Here is a 19,503-nt window from a genome sequence, read left to right on the forward strand (position 1 = left end):
ATGACAAAATACTTGAAGAGTGGATACCCAGCCATTTCTCAGGAGGGACATGATACAGGCACAGATTAGTATGGCCAGGTTCAGGGATCCAGGCCAAAGTGACCAGAAATCTGTCAGACAGCGAACAGGCCTCAGTGGTGGAAAGAGTTATAAATTTTATACTACGGCAATTTGTCAAGGTTGTCAAAGCAAGAGACAATTACAGCTGGTTTGCCATTGCCGGCCTCTACATATATGTGACTTAGGCCTGTGAGATAACCATGGCTGGTGTGTTCCTAAGTCTTGATTCATAGCTTTTAGGTGGAAGAGCAACATGGTATAGTGGTTAAGAGTGGTAGGACTTTAATCTGGAGAACCAGTTTGATGCACTGTTCCTCCAACCTGAAACCTGCTGGGTGACCTTGGGCCAGTCACAGTTCTCTCAGAACTCTCTCAGCCAAGCAGAAGCAGGAAATGGCAAACCACCTCCAAACATCTCTTGCCTTGAAAATCCTATGGGGTTGTCATAAGGGCAACCTACGGAGCCCTTTGGGGATCGGGCGGTATAGAAATCGAAAAAATAAATAAAATAAATAAAATAAAATAAGTCAGTTGCAAATTGACAGCACCTCACACACATGCCTCTGCGTAACAACCCGGGATTTCCGTGGTGGTTCCCATCCAAATAGTAACCAGGGCCAACCATGTTTAGCTTCCAAGATCTGACAAGACTGGGCTAACTTGGGGCATCCAGGTTAGAGTAAATGGGCCTTAAGCATCAATACAAATAAATGGTCACACTGTCCACAGGCAGGAAACTGTCAAGCACATGGCAGACTGGATAAACAGGTGTTCCTTAACATTAAAGGAGTCCTTGAGGGATCGTAACTTTGATCAATGGTTATAAATACAAATAAGTTACTTTTCAAATGTGGGTAGCTCTTTAAAGTTTATTTCAATAGAGAAGACATCTAACGCAATTCTACCTAAGCAGTTTCATTTATTTTAAGTTGCATCAGCTTGGATATTTTCAGCTGAGACTTCTAATCATTTTTCTACACACAAAAAGAGACTGCAAATTTGTTCCTAAGATGAACGCCAATATATACTTATTCTTCCTAAATTCATCACAGTCTGTAAGAGCTGGACCCAGCAATGCGATGCAGAATGAATAATGGATAGTTATGCATTATGAGAATTGGAAAATCCAAAAATTAAAATATATTCCCCTAATAATTACACTGTGCGTTTTTTTAACTCTTCCCAGTAATTACCCTGCTTAATTATAATACTATAATTACAATATTCCTGTTATGCACAATGAATATATACAGTGAAAACTATATATAATTTATTGGGGGACGCTGAAGGATTCCAGATGGGGAGATTTGGAAGATAATGTATCGTGCACTGCTGGGCAAGTGATTAGCTGATCGTTTTTTCCCCAATTTGACACACTGGATTCTTCCACAGGCAGAAAGAACATTCTATTGTTTAATTCACATTATCATTGGACATGCTTAATTGCAACCTAGCATTGACGCTAAGGAATGACAACCTACTTGAGTTGAAGAGGCTGTGAGCTGCCCTGATTTGAAGCCCTGTTTCCAGGTGAGACCTTCTCTAGGACCAAGACATCTTGGTCGTGCTCCTTCAGTCTTACAGTGTTCGCCTCAACGTCCTGAAAGACAATATTAATAATAATTCTCTAGATATAGCTTTAAAAAGAAGAGGAAGAAAGAAAGAAGACTAGCTTTCATGTAGAGTCATCCCGTCCACATCAGTGGGGTAAGGGGCATGGTGCCTCCTGTGATCTGGAAATCTGCATTAAAAATTTTGGCCCTCCATTCGTGCTATTATTTTAACTTTTAAAAAGAAATTGTGTATATTTATGGTGTTAGAGAAAATATGTAGATATTAGATAATACTATACATATAATTTACATACTTCTGAGTTTCTAAACTTTTTCTGTGTCATCTGCTGGACTCTGCATGTCATTTGCAGCTTCCACCAAACTTCCAAAAAATTCCCATTTAATTTCTTATGCCACCTCGCAATATATCAATACCACGATGGAGAAAGTTGCAATGTGGAAGAGATAACTATCCTCTAAAATAAATATTGAATGGCAATGATTTAAAGGTTCTATCTAGCCAGGGAAAAACACAAACCAGCAATGCTATGGCTTCCTCTTTGAACTAACATATAATGTCCAGACTTATAAGAAGGGAGAAATAGTGGGGCACCTTGGTAGGTAAAGTTGATCTAAAATGTTTTACTAAAATGTTTATTCTTTTTATTGGATGGATGAAAATTGGTTTGACTTCACTATATTTGTTGATGATTGGAAACCGCCCTCGGCCCAGCTTTGCCAGGAAAGATGCAGATGTAAATCAAATACATAAACAAATGAGAAATTGCCAATTTAGTCTGGCTCAAACCTTAGGTTTTTGTTCCAAAGAGCTGGCACCAATTTTCCATCTTGTTTACATCAGCAATGAAGTACTTTCTGAATGCCACAACTTCTACTCGTTCTCATACAACTGAAGGAATCCCAGATATTCAAAGAACTAAGAGGTATACAATTGTTTGATAATATTTAAGGTTAAGCTATTAAGGAGCTAATGAATTGGCGCCTTCTTTAGTCAACACTTACCCTGAGAATTCTGTTAAAATCTTCCTTGTCTACTCTCAAGAAGTGGCAGTTATCTTCTCGAAGAACAATGGAAGCTGCTCTTGGGGCATCATTTACTAATGCTAACTTGCCAAAATCATCGCCTTCATGGAGGGTACATACCACACCCTAAAAACAACAAAACATTTATACAAAGAAACCATAATTTAAAGTGGGCTCCAATGATACTCCATGCACAAACACTGGCTTTCCAAGCCAAATACAACAACAAATACATCCCGCGGGGATTCAACAGCCCAAATAGTGACAAGATAACAATACACAGCAGCTGGTTATTAATACGAGAGAAAGGCAAGGGACAATAAAAGAATGGGATTTATTGTTCGAAATTTTATTGAGGGAGATGCCAATTTTGTATTTTGTTTTGTTTTTTAAATCGATGCTTTTCAGTCAAGTTCTTTGAACAACAGACTTTGTTCAGCAAGGATTGTCAGCCTGATATACAGATCATCCTCATGAGCCAAATATTATTACTGACAACATAGCTCATGGTGATAGAAGGGTTTATAAGCTCTAGTTTTTTTCTCAGCATCAAATGAGAATATTTTTATATATTTTATTTAGAATTCCTCCATCCTATCTCTTTAAATATGAAATCAGAGCGGCTTACAATTTACAGGCAATATAACATACAGTGAACATCTATACATCTATTTATTTATACCATTTGCTACAATACATTTTTTAAAGATCACATTTTTAAAGACAGAAATTGGAGTCACAGAAGACAGATGGGAGAAGAGGCTACAAAGGATGAACTTGCTGCTGCTTACTTAAGAAATGAAGAAAGAAAATCCCTAGGGAGGGAGGGGGAAATGGTACAATTTGGACAAAATGTAAACTGTGTAACATGTTTGTAAGAATCTGGTCCAATTATACCAATTTAAAAAAAAATTAAAGATAAAATATTGCAACTTACAATCTGCAAAAAGCTATTTATGCTTAAATCCTTATAAAATGAATGAGATAAAATTAGAGTGGATTGCATGAGCACGGTCAGTTCTCATAGGCCCCTTCCGCACATGCAAAATAATGCGTTTTCAAACCACTTTCACAACTGTTTGCAAGTGGATTTTGCCATTCCGCACAGCTTCAAGGAGCATTGAAAGCAGTTTGAAAGTGCATTATTCTGCATGCGCGGAATGAGCCAAAGCTATCTGTATGTGTGAGTTCCTGTTAACATTAAAGGTTCTATGTATGATGACCCATTTCCGCATGCTACATCAAGTGCATCTACATGCAAGGTATACGTCTGACAGTGCCCCAACTTGTGGCTAATTTAAATGACAGGACTTAGAAACTACTAACTTTCTCTCACTGTAGCTATACAAAAATATGTTATGCCCAGATCTGAAAATGGCAGTTCCAGACAGAACAACTATATATTTTCCCATGGGAGGCAGCAGTGTAATCCTAAAAAGAGTTACACCTTTGAAGTATATTGAAGTCAACGCACTTAGAAGGGCATAACTGTGTTAAGGATTGTAGTTACCCTGAGTCAATTGTGCCAGCATATGTACCAGCAATGGTTCATACGGTAATACGATGAATGTTGTACATGTCTCTCTCCTATGTTTTGGTGTTGCTGATAATTTTAAAACTGCCTCCACAGTGATGCAACCATACTGATGAAAGTCTGTGAATACTTTGTACCTTCATCATGAAGCCACTGGTTATTCTAGGCTCAGTCCTGAAATAAGCTTGCATTTGTGCAGCCAGTATGACAAGAGTTATGGTATTTCAAGGTTTAATGTATGACAGGGGTCCCCAATGTGTCTGTGGGCACCATGGCACCCCCGAACACCTTTTCTGGGGCCTGCCAAGTGTTTTTAGAAAGTGGGCAGGGCCAGGTAGGGCTTTTGCATAGCAAGGCTTCTGACTGACTACTAAAGATTTGATTGGCTGTGCAGATTTTTTAAAAACATTGCTTTGGTAGCAGCTACTACCATATCACTGTGTTACTGAATGTGGCAACCATTTTGTGGCTGACTGTGTCTCCTGAGGCAGCCATTTTGTGGCACCCAGTTTATTACTGCACCTACCATGCCATGTCAGAATTCCACATGTGCTCACAGGCTCAAAAAGGTTGGGGATCCTGATGTATGAGGACTATGACATATCAAAGGGTGAACAGAAGTTAAAATGACGGCTCACATGCCAAGTCACCTGTCAAGACTTCAGTCTCAAAAAGTAATAAGTGCCAAATGTTGAATAGTGGGAAGAAGCTATCAGATGTCCAAAGAAGGAGCTTTACTTAACAAAATTTCCATGTCAGATCTGTTGTATATGAATTACTCCTGCAATTAATGTGATCAATGATTGGTTAAAGGAGCTGACTCGCTAAAAAAACTTAAAACATGTTGCTCATGAAAAAAATTATCGTATTACACGGTGGTGGGGGTATACACAGAGACAATCGTGAAAGTTTTCCATCAGCTGAAATGAACAATACATTATTAAAATGAAATAATTTCTGATCTTACTGAAATGATCATTTAACACTGTCAAATAAGGAGGAGAAGGGAATGATGTAAAACAATAAAAATGAAAGTAAAATGGAGGAGAACGGAACAATGAAAGTCACTTTGGGTTTCCACTGGGAAGACAGGCAAGGTGTAAATGAATTAAATAAACGAAATGAATCGATACAAATACATATATCCTCATTTTGAATTAAAATATTATTCCTATGTCATTTTGTAAACTTTAAAAATAAAACATGAAGAATTTTTTAAAAGACAATACCTTGCCATAAATTACCACATTTACTGATCCCTTGAGAATAATGTACCAAGAAGTTCCTTCTTCTCCTTGATTAAATACTAAAAGAGAGCAGGGAAAGAAAGATGTTTGGTGCTTCAGTTTCACTGACAAGGAATAATCTGAAAATTGATTTTCATTGCCTATTATTGTATTAACTTTGCAATAAGTTTTTTTTTCCCCTGCTGGCTTTTAAATAAACAATTTAAGGGAAAATATTTTATTCTGACATTTTAAAGCGTATCTATAAATAAAGAAAACTGTGGTTACCCAAAAAAATGAAATCTTGTATCATAATCCATTTCTATGTAACACAAAACAACCTAGCTGCATTCCTGTATTTTCTGCAACCAGGTTCTGAATTTTCAGCTCAACACAACACTGAATTTGCTCAACACAACACCCAAGTGTAAAAATCATAAAATTCATTTCACTTACAGACAGTTCCTGCTTTAGGATGTGATTCAAATACTAGAACACCTGAGAGTTCCCGCTTTACCTTAAAGCAAAATTTTAAAAAAGAAATCACAACTTTAGACTTGTGTTAATGTCATCTGAGTAAAAAACTAAGGGAGCGTCAGAAATACAATTCCAAGAAGAGAGACAAATTTAGGTTAGAGGCATTCCAGCTTGCACTGAAACCAGCCTTGAAGGAGGGGCCATGGTTTGTTTTGTTTTGTTTGTTTGTTTGTTTGTGTGTTTTTACATTTATATCCCGCCCTTCCCAATAGGGCTCAGGGCGGTGAACAACATAAATCAGATAAAACAGTGCAATAAAACAATGTAAACATTCAACCGCAGCAGTTAAAACTTATAACAATAAAAGCAATAAGATAAACAGATGGCGATAAAACCCTTAAAAGACACCCATGGGAGATCACGATGTTCCAATCAGACCGGCTGGCAAGATCTAAAAGTCTGGCGGAAGAGCCCTGTAGAACTCCCCAATGTCCCGCAGGGCCCTGATCTTGGATGGGAGCTCATTCCACCAGGTGGGGGCCAGGGCCGAGAAAGCCAGCCGGACCTGTCTAGGACCAGGGACCTCCAGCAGATTCCCTCCAGATGATCAGAGGAGTCTAGCAGAGAACATATTTTGCCTGTCAACAGAGGCGTAACTCCAAGGGGGAGCGTGGTGGTGGCATTCCAGGGTGGGGTGGGGCGTTCTGGGGGCATAGCAGGGGTGGAGGATGCACTAGTGAACCGGGCACTTTCCCCCCTTGCTATACCTCTGTCTGTCAAAGCTCCAAAAATCAGTTCCTGGCATCTTCAGGTCAAGAGCATCAAGAAGGAAGTGTTGAAAAAGGTCTCAGAGAGATGCAGCCAGTCATAATTCTGAGCTAGGTGGTCTGACTTGATGTAAGTCAGTATCATATGTTCCAAAGAGAAAACAGTGTATTCACTGTTACATTAATTATTAATTGAAAGAGGAGGCAAAATAAACAGATTTCAGCTAAAAGACTCCTCCATCTGTATCAGGTTCTTCTGATTGGCTACTTTGCATAAATTGAAGGCTACCGAGGACACCATTTTATCAATGGGACAAACACAGAGTACCAGTGACCCCCAGCTGTGGACAAAGGACTCCCTGTGGTTAGTAGAAGGTACTGCTGAGTAAGGTAGTGAGTGGACGGGGAAAGCCTGGTGTACATCATTATTACCTCCCACTTTTGCATCCACAGGGAACTTATGTAAATCAGTCTCAACTTTCTTAATTTACCACCAAGAGGGTAATAAATGTAAGAGACTCACTGTGGTGGAAAGATGAGATAAAGCCTTAATGTGAAGAAGTTCTTCATATATAATTTCTAGGTCATCAACAGTTCTCTGGCCTGGCCTGTTAAGCGCAAAACAGACACGTACACATTGAACAATCAGAAAATAATGCTGCAGAATGAATGTCTAAAACTGTCTGGCTTATGAACTCAAGATACTTAAGTAATTTAAAACTAACTGTTGTCATTTTAAAAAATAAGAATTTTGGTGTGTACGTATATTGAACAGATTATATTTTATTCTATATAGGCTCTGCTGTGGAATTATTGTATTCGCAGCTCTGTGCAACTGCTCTGTGTGTGTAATTAATATTGATATTGTCTTTTGACTACTACAGGTTAAAAATTAAAACAACAAATCAGCTTTATTAAAGATAAAATAAAAATAATAAAATACTCAAAATGTACAGCAATTGTTTTCACAATAGGGGAGTAATAACTTGTATTGCCTTTTTAAAAATAACCGCAGGGCCAAACTGCACATTATATAGGAGACTGGTGATTAGATCTTCTGGCTTTGTACGAAAATGGAGTCACAGGGAGGGGGCTGCTAGTATTCTGGGGTAGTGCTGAAGACAATGTTTTTAAAGGGTTGCTGTGATGGATTACAGGACTCCAAGGTCAAAGTGTAACCAACAAGAGCCAACATGACTGTAAGAAGTTTGCTATAGAAGGAAGCAAATATTAACCTGATTGCGGGGCAGCGGGGGAATGGTTAGGGAAGTTTAGCTTTGGAGGCAGAGGTAGAAAGAGCATCTCTGTACTCTGAGGGGAATGCTAATCTCACTGAGATTAGTCCCTAGTAATAGTAAAAACAAAGACACACACAGGGGTGTTGGTTTCTTTGTAGGGGGGAGATGACAACCCTGAAGTTTTCTATTGTATTTAATCAGAGGTGTATGACCTATAGGGACATGGGGTCACCCATGTCTCCAGGCATACACCTTTTGGCCGGGTGCCCCCCTCCCACATTATGGTGTCCATAAAACTCTCATCCAACACAATTCCTGCTAGCGTTCTACATTGTCCAGCTTTCACAACCATACATTATTGTGATTACCTGTAAGTTAGTGGCTAGTTTTGGGTGAAAAAACCAACGGATTTTGCTCCTTTCAAATAGGTTGGAATAAATTGGTATAAGGAAAACCAGAAGATGTCTTTGAGTGTTTTCTACGTGTTGCATTTTGGTATCAAATGAAGCTTCCAAGTTTATTTATCAAACTTATATCTCTTCCTACCCCCACAAGACTCAGGGTGGGTCACAACATAAAAATATACAATCAATAAAACTAATTAAAATGGCAATAGAAATTTTAAAACAGTAAAAATTCAACACCTAATAAATAACAGCAGATGACTGTAGATAATATAGATCCCCGTCAGCATGTCTCCCAGTCCCTCCCCACCCTCGGAGGCTGAAAGGAGATGGTGTTGAATCATTCAATCTAGCTGGCTAGATGGAGAAGGCCTGGTGGAACAGCCAAGTCTTTCAGGCCTTGTGGAATTGCAATAGCTCCAGCAGGGCCCTGACTTCACCTGGTAGCTTGTTCCCCCAGGCTGGAAACAGGGCTGTAAAATCTGGCTGCTGTGAATGTCTCTCAGGTCTGGGATCATCAAAATCCCTGATGAACGGAGGAGCCTTTGAGGGCAATATGGGGAAAGGCGGTCTCGAAGATATGTAGGTCCTTCAAAGTTGCCTTCAAGGTCAGCCCTTTGCACAGGTCTTACTGACAAAGCAGTGATTCTAACCCATATGACTCTGGTCCCAGTTCCTACCATTCTAACACCTATACAACACTGGGCCCTTGGGAAGGAGGAAATTATTGCAAAACACCTCTTGCAATCGCTTGACTGGGCATGTTGCCTTTTTAAAACTATCTTTCAAGAATGGAGTTTGTAAGTCTAGCAATGACACCCTACTTCCTAAGAATGCAAGATCTCTTTTTCATCGCTGATTGTAATAGCAAAAGCAACTGCTACATTTGTGTACCTGGGGAATAACAGTCTATAGGTCAAAAACATTCCCCTGTACCTTTTGAGTGACAGCTTAGCTTTCATGAATCTATATTTGTGTGTCTACCTTTCCTGTAATTTTAACAAACAGCATTTCACCAAAGCAAGTTTACTCTAAATAATTTATGCTGGGTTTTTACTTTTTTTTATTTGCAATTGGTAAGGAATTAGTCAAGAAAGCAGACAATATCTTTTCGAATAGGTAGGTATTCTGTTTATGCACTCTTTGAGTTTTCCTGTAGCACAAGTGAAAAATATCACATGTCAGAAGTGGCTGCAAGTTGTGGAGGAGTTTCCTTCTTCTGCTTCTCCGAGCGTCACGAGGTATAATATTAGCCCTCGCAATTTTCACCAGCCTGTGCGGTGCCCACTGATGTAGATTTCGAGGAGGCCTGCTGTGTGAAGACCTACTTTCTACAGCAAACTCATCGGGTGAGCAATGGCCTGTTACAACCAGGGATAATAAATGGGAGGTAGATGGAGAGCCAGGCTGCGCATTAGTGGAAGAAGAGAGAGTTCAGGAGAAATTATATGATCAATAAACACCGTCAACTGTTTGAGTAGTCCATCAAGGTCACAGACACTCAAGTTTCTCCATTCCTACAACAGCGACTAGAATAAGGAATTGCTGCACAGAATCAAGCAACCGTGTTGCGCTTTCTCTTCGGAGGCCTGTTCTTTTCTGCTCAAACAATAAACATGGATTAACGCCTCTTCATGAAGGAAAATATTTTCAGAATGAGACAGCAAAATGTCTCAAAAACTGTTCCAAGGCAAGACAGTACGACCTATGCCTACACACAGAGAGAGAGCTACTGCTGTATATGCTTTATGAAATTCCAAACATGTGCTAGGCCAGGGCTCTGCGCTCTGCAGTGATGTTCCAGGTCATCTAAGAGGTGTAGAAAAGCCACAGGCATTGAGTAGGAAGACAGGGTTTGACAGGGTAAGACCTTAGCATACCACAGAGGTCCCCAAACTTTTTAAACAGGGGGCCAGTTCACTGTCCCTCAGACTGTTGGAGGGCCGGACTAAAAAAAACTATGAACAAATTCCTATGCACAAATGATTGTAAAATGTTTGATTTCACCTTTCAGCCTTTCTGTCATGGTCTATTTTTAGAACAGTGACCAAAGTATGTCAAGTACAGGGTGGGCTCCAAATATTGTTGGGGAGGCTGTGGAATACCTTCCCCTGTAAAAAAAAAAAAAGCAGAACTTTCCCAATGAAGCATTCCATCTAACCCAGGATTAGGTGTCTTCCTGGGTTCTTCTTCCCTAGCAGCCAGCGAGCGATTCACCAGCCTGGCTGATGCCAATGGGAGTGAGGTGGAACAGAAAGCCTGAGAGCAACACATGGAGTAGTCAAGAGGGAAGGGAGGAGTAGGAGTTGCCACGCGTAAGGTTTCCAACTCTGGGTCAGAAAATTCATGGAGATTTGGGGATGCCATCATGTAATTGCAATCAACAGCGGTTGGGGCCGGTTCCTCCTCTCCCTCGAGCCCACACTGCACATGAATGGAGCCATCGCCGCCATGCCTGGCGGGCCGGATAAATGCCTTCAGGGGGCCACATTTGGCCCCCGGGGCGTAGTTTGGGGACCCCTGGCATACCAGGTGCTCGGGAGCAGCAGCAAGAGCAGAAGGCCATTGCTTTCACATCCTGCATGTGAGCTCCCAAAGGCACCTGGTGGGCCACTGCAAGTAGCAGAGTGCTGGACTAGATGGACTCTGGTCTGATCCAGCAGGCTCTTTCTTATGTTCTTAAAGGAGGAACATTTTCTGCATGTGTAGAATTCTGGGTGAGGAGTGTCATTATGTTTTTAACCTTTTGTTGGAGGATTATAATGTTTCTGTGTTCTTGCAGATTTTGCTGTCTTGGCAGCCCACGAGAAAAAAGTGAGGTATAATTTTTTTAAACTAAATGAATAAATAAGAGGACTTTAGTTGCTGCTTTCAACTAAAACATGCCCATTCCAATGCTACAGCTCTCTCCAAACAACTGCAAAAAGCACAAAGCACTGAAGCATTCAATCCATGACAAACATTAAAAACACAGAAAAATCACAAAATGGTGGCTAGGAAACATTTCGAGGGGGTGAGTGCAGACAAATGGGGCGGGGGATTGAAAACGTTTTGCAAATATCTTTTTTGGTGACTTGTGTGGAAAGGGCCTATGTTTAGTAATACTCAAATCCCTTGAGAAGGATTGAGCTGCCCTGGATTCTAATGGGAGGCTGGATCCACTAATGGATTTTACCATAGCTGCTCTTGAAAAGGCATAACATAAGCTTTCAAACCAAGTCTACCTTGTTTCAGGTTAACGGTTAAAATCAAGTTCTGGCTCAGAGACTGTACCTCTCCCCCAAGTCATACAATGCTGTCTTTATTTCTTCATGAGGGTGAACCAAGGTTTTTTGATATCTTGCATCCAAATGAGGGTGCATTCTACACAGGGGACACAAAATGGTGCCCATGATGTGGAAGTAGCAGAAAATGAGAGGGAGGTAGCAAGGGATACCCCTCTACAACCTGGTCACTGCAGTTCCTTCTGCCTTCCGCCATGACTGGCCATTTTGGTGCATAAGTCCTGAGGCTAGAATCTTTTCATCTCCCACTAAGCAGCCACTCTTTCCCACTTGACAGCCAAGTCACAACCAAAGTGATTTTGTGGATCAGTTGTGAACTAAGAATTAAACTTACACAAAGAAGCCAATTTTATTTTATTTTATTGGACTTATTAACCACCCTCCCCCTAGGGCTCAGGGCAGTGAACAACAATCTTAATAGAGGGGGGGGCTGGCGAGGGAACCTGTTACTAAAACTTTTGGATCCCACCACTGGCCAGCCTGATCGCTTTTGGGGCAGGGATCACCAGTAGGTCCTCCTCTGAGGAGCGGAGGGGCCTAACGGGGCTATATGGGGAAATGTTTTAGTTGAAATGGCTGAAAGGGGGAGATAGAAAAATGGAGCTTAGCTCTGGTATTTTGAAAGTGCTTTCAATGCCACCCACCTACCTAGATGAGAGGCAGCCATTATATTATTTCCCCTCAAAGGAAGAGCAAAAGATGGAAAGCCACAACAGCTCCATACAACATGACGTGAATGTATGCAGTGTCATGAGATGGCTCGTGCCAAAGGAGGGGCGTTCTGCCAGCCACACAAGGCAAAATCCCCATCTGGAAGTCACCCAGACCAGCATTCTATGGTTTTTGTAGAACGTGGATCTTGGGATTCTTCTCAGAATCCTCAAATCATCAAGAAATACGGCAAACGAGAAAGTGACCATATCCTTATCATGCAACAAGTACTAATTATAACAACACTTCTCAGTGTATTGGATTCATAGTTTTTTTTAATGTTTACATCTATGTTTCAAGGAAGCTAAATAGCATTCATGCTAACAACTAAATCAACTACATTGAAATTAAAAATAAAAAATGAAATTGGTATTGTCATTATAAACTGGTTTTTAAAAAATGGTCCAAGTAATATTTTTCGAGTCGCATTACACAGACGTGTGTGTCTTACTGCATGAATCATTAGAAGCTGGCTGCCTTGTTTGCCATATTGAAGAAAAGAGGCTAATTTAACATTTATCGCAACGTGTGGGGCTCTTTTAAAACAAAAATCCCTTCCCAATAGTAACAAGAGACTGCCAGTTTTCCCTCTTGCAGCTTTATTCTGTTTTTTTTTAGAACCCACAGACATTCTTTCATCATCTGACAGTTAAAATGCTGTAGTTAATGTAATAAATAGAGAATTTTTTAAGTTGCCTGTCAAAACAAGTGACACATTTTACAAGTGAGTTGCAGATTCGAAACAATACAAAGCACCTTTTAAAGCAACAGCTTCATTATATAATCAAATGTTCAAAGTAATCTTTTCAGCAATTTTTTTTTTGGGGGGTGGTGGTGGAAATTGCATTATTTCTTTCACGATAATTATGTGAGTTTTGTATCCTCTGGGAAAGTCACAACTCAAAGGCAGCAGCTGTGCCGATTTGCAAACTGGGCATCTTTTTCAAGTCAAGCTTGCAACCAGAACTCTAAACCTCTTTTATGTTTTAATAATAATCTATTAAAAATGAGACTGGCAGATGGAGTGTTAAGGCAATTCTGTATTAGAGCATTTATTCTGGACTGCAGAGAGTGGTCATTAGCCTGAAGAAATTCCATCCCTCCCATGCACACATTCCAGTAGATAGAAAACTGGCACTCCAGAGGGAAGGCCCTCTCCCCAACACTTTGCTTTCTTATGCTCTTTCCGGCAGAGCTGTTTCTCCAGCAGGGGCGTACTGCCCTAGGGACATGAGGACACCCATGTCCCCAGGCGCATGCCTTTCGGTCATGTGAGGGGCCAAATCGCATGCGACCCAGAGACATGTCACAAAGCCCTGCCTCCCTGCAGGCCAGCTTTTAAAAGCATGGAGGCTAAGGCTGGAGCTTGGGAGTATGGCCCCGAGCCCCACCCCCTGTGTGGGGCATGGCCCCACCCCCACTTCTGAGCCCACCCCTTGACCTGCATGGAGGTCAGGGGTGTAGCCCCATTCCCCATCCGCCTCCGTGCTTTCAAAATTCTAGCTTTCAAAAGCCAGCTGGCACAGAGGCCGGGGGAATGAGACTTCAGGGACGGGGCACACACCCTCAAATCCTTCCTCGCCCCGAAGCACGGCAGGGCGGCGCAGTGAGCCAGGAGAAGAAGCTGTCTCCAGGCACCATTTCCCCCAATACGCCTCGGCTCTCAAGTGATACAAATGAGGCACATGTTGATCACCCCTCATCACGCGGGCTCAAAAGCTGTGCCAGTTTTAATAAAGATACTCCAAGGTCCAGTAATATTTCAGAGAGTTCTTCACATATTAAAAAGCTGAGCTTGGGATCCTTTTTATGTTGACACCTAGGCCCAGTGGGTGGTATCAATGAAACTCCAGTAAGGTAATAGTGAAGGCAGAAGACACGGAGGCAAGAATTATCCCTGTTTTGAAGTCATTTTCTTCAGACTGCAACTATTGGCAGCTATAGAGCTTGACTTGCTCCTTAAAGCTCTTTATGCCAAAATTATGGCACTTTCTATACAAACATTTCTAAAAAAATTTCAACCCCCTCCCCTTACCATGCTATATGTAACCCCCTCAAAATGATTCCTGGCATTCCTTGCTCATTGATAACTGTTCATACTATTTCTTAAACTGAAAATAAACCTTGAAGATTATTCTCCTCACAGAAGTAGAACATTTCCTGAACTTTTTTCTTGATATCAGAACATTCTAGATCAAAATTTGCTTTAATGCTGGTATTGAATGACTGACCGTTGGCCATATAATAAAGCTGTGTGAGCTGCGGCTAAGAGAACAAGAGAAACAGAGGGAGGATGGGTGCTACTAAACATTTTCTGCTCTTGCTGTCTGTCCACTCAAAATTGCTCCTCAACAACTGTCTCACCCATAATAAGGGACGAACATTGGAGGGTGGCCAAGGAGGTTTTGGAGGTAAAGTCCAATATGGAACCCAGTCTAAGCTCAAGGAATTAAATATGAAGTAACTCTGCATAAGATTGCACTATTTAACTCAGGAGATATTTTTAGACACCACACCAAATCCCCCAAATATCACCATATTAGTTAGCTTACGGTTTTCTAAGGATCATCCTCATGTGGGCATCTGGTCCAATCTGAGAGAGCAGAAGCATGGTGTCTTGCAGCTCTTCATCACATTCTTTCTTCTCCTCTTCAGTTGGCATAGAGGCGTCGTCATGTTCATCATCCAAAAATCGATAAAATAAGTATTTATCTTGGAAGTGTTGTTCTTGATCCACTGGAAGCCAAATACAAAGTTTATCTGAAGTTAACCAATTCATATGGGTTGTTTCTGTTGGAATGGGGGACTATTGCATGCCTGAACCATAGAGGGAGGGCAGTATATGTCTTTGAACTGTCCTGTTGTGTTATTTGCTCTCTAAGGCCCTTTCCGCACACACGTGGAGCCAAGCCTCCACCGGCATAATTTATGCTGGCAGAGGCTTGGGGGCCATTCGCACGCTAGCGTGCGAGCGGCCGCCACTTCCCCCTCAGCCAAAGAGGTGGCTCCATATGGTTTTCAGGGGCGGCTTCACACCGCCCGGGGAAAGCCAGGACAGTGCTGCTGCAAAGCAGCAATGCGTCCTGTGCGAACGGTCTCCCAGGGACGGGCCCTTGCGTCTCCTGGGGCGCTTAATATATAGCCACGTCTGCGGAAAGGGCCTATGTTTGACTGCACCTACCAACTTCCTTTTTCTTCTTCTGTACAGCCATCTTCTCTCTCCTGACTTGGTACTGAGCACATGGTGTAGTTGACTGTTCCTGAGCAAACCAACTTACTTGTATAGAGTTTCTACATTCCTATTGGTTTCCTTGGAACAATGTTTGTGACACGAAGTTGTCTGAATTAAAAGTAAGTTTTATCTTTTTTACAAATGAAAGAACTTTCTTTACTGCACACATATAGAAAGGGCTCGATCCATATTCAACCAAAACTTCAACAGTTTCATAGGTGAAACAACATAAAAAATCAAATGATAATGGTCTGGGGGGCGGGGTAAGGAATCCTATAGCGTCTCCAGATAAATTCAGGAATCGCTACAATTCCCATCAGTTCTCTACCAGCATGGCCAATTGGCCATGCTGACAGAGGCTGATGGGAATTGTAGTTCCTGAACATCTGGAGAGCTGCAGGTTCCCTACCCCTGGTCTAGGGATCCTATGGGAACCACAACAGCTGTAAAAAGAATATCAAATGAGACAACAATATAACACAGTTGATGGCATGAACATGTTTGAGGCTCAGTAAACACTGAAAGTGAGTAATGTGGAAGGTCCAATCATTTACAGTATGCATTTTAGAAATGGCATTTATGAGAGTTGTTATTTGTATTGTAGATATTTAGAGTCTTCGAAGACATGGTGAGGTCAGGCACCAACCTGGGAGCCGCCCAGCTCGAATCTAGTGTATTTCAGACTAAAGATTTTGCAGCACCCTAAAAAGACGTGTTGTAGAGTTTATGCTGTTGAAAAATAGTCTATATGTGTGGATGATGTAAGAGGAAATTATTCCTAGGGTTCACATTTTGATTGAACACTTTATGTTTGGAAATTGGAGACTGAGGGAAAATCCCACATGCTCAGTTCAGTTATTGATTTATGTTCAGTTATTGATTTAAAGTTTGAGAGAAACCTTCTGTGTATATAGTAATAAATTTGTTTAAATTAGACTTTGAAAGTATTCAATCTTATGACTGCCAGTCAACAGCTGTGCATATTTCCTTTCAGTAGTATGCTGGTTGCACAACCCCCCAACTATTGCAAACATGGGAAAAAACAGGTGAATTATCCATTTTATGTTATGGCTTATATTCAACAGATTGCATGCTTTTGCCTTTGATTAGGCCACTATGACAATACTCTTCGTTCTGAATATATCTTTTGCATAGGATGAAGGTATAGTATCGCGAGAGAATGGTTGAATGGGTAACATTTCACAGCTGTCAAATGCCACAACAAATTAACTAGAAAGTTCCTTTTCTATCTTTGACCTATATCAACACACGCCAAGAGTTGACATGGCCCTGAAGAACACAGTGAAGAGGAAATGGCATCATCATGCCAAAGTTTGAATGGAGAGGTATGACATTTTCAAAGTATGATGGCTACACCTTTAAAAACGGTTAGCAACAATGTGTTAGACCAGTGGTTCTCAACCTGGGGGGCACGACCCCTTTGGGGGTCGAACGATCCTTTCACAGGGGTTGCCTAAGACCATCGGAAAACAGTCTTTTAATATTTATATATACCAATTTTATGGTTGGGGGTCACCACAACATGAGGAACTGTATTAAAGGGTCGCAACATTAGGAAGGTTGAGAACCACTGTGTTAGACCATCGCTAGAGGAGAATGTTAACTGAAAATGCAGCTCTCTGATTTATTCCCTGATGTGTGTCTTCCACAGTTAAGACACTTCCCTCAGCAAACAATTCATTAAAAAATTATATATTGCAGGGACTCAAGGTAGTTTCTACAAAAGTCTCTTCATAGAGATTGCTGTACGTCAGCACCCACCTCTAATCTGGCAGGATATGGAATTCAAGAATGAAGGGTTAAGACTATGCAACATTTAGGGCACTTTCATACGTGCAGAATAATGCACTTTAAATCCACTTTCGCAATTGTTTGCAAGTGGATTTTCCTCTTTTGCACAGTAAAATCCAGCTGGAAAGTGGATTGAAAGTGCATTGAAAGTGCATTGTTCTGCATGAACGGAAGGGGCCTTAGAAACACAGAAAATTCCTCATGGAGGTAAAACTTGTACCTCACCCCAGGTAATAATCAGATTTACCAATGTATCCCTTCATGTTTATTGATAAAAGGCAAGAGCTGAACTTAAGGACGCCACTGAAAGGTATTGCAAATGTCCCCAGCCCTTGATGATAGAGACCCATCCGTTCCCAGTTAGAGGCACAACAATCCAGTCACAGGCACAACAAGGCACTGTGCATAGATATATCAGTATCTCACCAGGGAACCAGGCAACAAACAGGTCCTGCCTTGATACAAATACTGTTATTATTAAATAGAGCCAGTGTGGTGTAGTGGTTAAGAGCAGGTGGATTCTAATCTGGAGAACCAGGTTTCATACCCCACTCATCCACCTGAGTGGCAGAGGCTTATCTGGTGAACCAGATCTGTTTCCACAGTCCTATATTCCTGCTGGGTGACCTTGAGCTAGTCACAGCTCTCTCAGAACTCTCTCAGCCCCACCTAGGTGTCTGTTGTGGGGAGAGGATGGGAAAGGAGTTTGAAAGCCACCTTGAGTCTCCTTGCAGGAGAGAAAGGTGGGGTACAAATACAAACTCTTCTTCTTTTAAATACATTGTGGTAGTGTATGTTTGTGGGTGCCTATATGTAGATGTGCATTCATGTATGCACAGATAACATTTTAATATGTTGTATTTCTAACAGAATTATGATCCTTTTAGAACAGCTAAATAATGTATGCAGAAGCTTTGATGGGATGAATTTCCTGTGAAGCAAGGGTTCCTCTTACCATGGTTGAGAACGCCTTCTTCCAATAACACTTGCCACATGCCAACTGCCTGTGTCCGTAAATGAACGCACGAACTCTGCTGCATCATCCAGTCTACCAGCTCTGTTCCCACACAGCATTGTCTGAGGGAGGAAAAAAATAGGTTTCATTTTTAATGCTTACAACGCACCTAATGGTTACAGGAATTTCATAAGTCATAATAATTCACGAGTAAGCTCATGCAGCTCAGGAGAAGGAATCTACCTGAAGCAATTATGAGGAATAATGGCACCAAGGAACTCCGCCTCAGCTGTTTTAGTCACAGGAAACATGAAGCTGATTTATTTGATGCAATATCCTCATCTCACCAGGGCTGAACTACTCAGTGGCTTGGAGCCACTGGAGCATTTCTACAGGAATAAGGATTTCCACCCTTGGAGCATGACTTCCTGGTTCCCTCTTCCTACTGCAGCCCAGATGAGGTCCTGTCCATTGGGGGCAGGGACAAATGACTCCCCAAGAGCAGAATTTTAGGGACATTCTGGACTACAGTGAGAGGGAGAATTGAGGATGCTCTAGATCAGTGATGGCGAACCTTTGGCACTCCAGATGTTATGAACTACTATTCCCATCAGCCCCTGCAATTAGCCATGCTGGCAGGGGCTGGTGGGAATTGTAGTCCATAACATCTGGAGTGCCACCACCACTGCTCTAGATAGAACATAGGTGTCAAACTCGTGCCCCTCCAGATGTTATGGTCTATAGTTCCCATCATCCCCTGCCAGCATCATGCTGGCAGGGGATAATGGGAACTGTAGTCCATAACATCTGGAGGCCGCGAGTTTGACACCTGTGCAGTCTAGCACTTTAACAAAGATTTAATGAAAAGTCATTTACCAGGTGATGTTATTTACCTCCATGCCATAAAAAGTTTCAACAGCCCATTTCCACACATGAAGTCTTCATTAAAGGGATGGTTCATTTTTCTTCCAGGCCTATCGGCAACCCTAGTTGATACACATCCATTGGCTGTTGCTAGAAATTATACAAAGGTGGGTTTTTTGCCATCAAGTCAGAGCTGACTTATGGAGAACCTATTTAGTTTTGAAGGCATGAGATGATCTGACGTCGTTTGCCCTTGCCTGCCTCTGCATCATGACCCTGGTATTCTTTGGAGGTCTCCCATCTGCACACTCAGCCAGGTCGACTCTCCTTAGCATCTGAGAT

The 19,503-nt window shown here is 41.5% G+C and overlaps 1 protein-coding gene across 4 annotated transcripts in view; it reads right to left on the reverse strand.

Moving 5' to 3' along the window:
* Positions 1-19,503, reverse strand: part of RAPGEF4 (Rap guanine nucleotide exchange factor 4) — a 206,971-nt gene that overhangs the window by 53,266 nt on the left and 134,202 nt on the right. For all 4 annotated transcript variants that reach the window (XM_048484158.1, XM_048484159.1, XM_048484161.1 and 1 more), the window contains 7 exons: positions 18,298-18,419; positions 14,851-15,034; positions 7,185-7,269; positions 5,874-5,934; positions 5,421-5,497; positions 2,637-2,783; positions 1,542-1,660 (listed from right to left, as the gene is read on the reverse strand). In XM_048484158.1, coding sequence (XP_048340115.1) covers positions 1,542-1,660; positions 2,637-2,783; positions 5,421-5,497; positions 5,874-5,934; positions 7,185-7,269; positions 14,851-15,034; positions 18,298-18,419 — 795 coding nt within the window. The remainder of the gene's footprint in view (positions 1-1,541; positions 1,661-2,636; positions 2,784-5,420; positions 5,498-5,873; positions 5,935-7,184; positions 7,270-14,850; positions 15,035-18,297; positions 18,420-19,503) is intronic.

This window comes from Sphaerodactylus townsendi, linkage group LG02 (assembly GCF_021028975.2).
Source record: "Sphaerodactylus townsendi isolate TG3544 linkage group LG02, MPM_Stown_v2.3, whole genome shotgun sequence".
Classification (NCBI taxonomy): domain Eukaryota; kingdom Metazoa; phylum Chordata; class Lepidosauria; order Squamata; family Sphaerodactylidae; genus Sphaerodactylus; species Sphaerodactylus townsendi.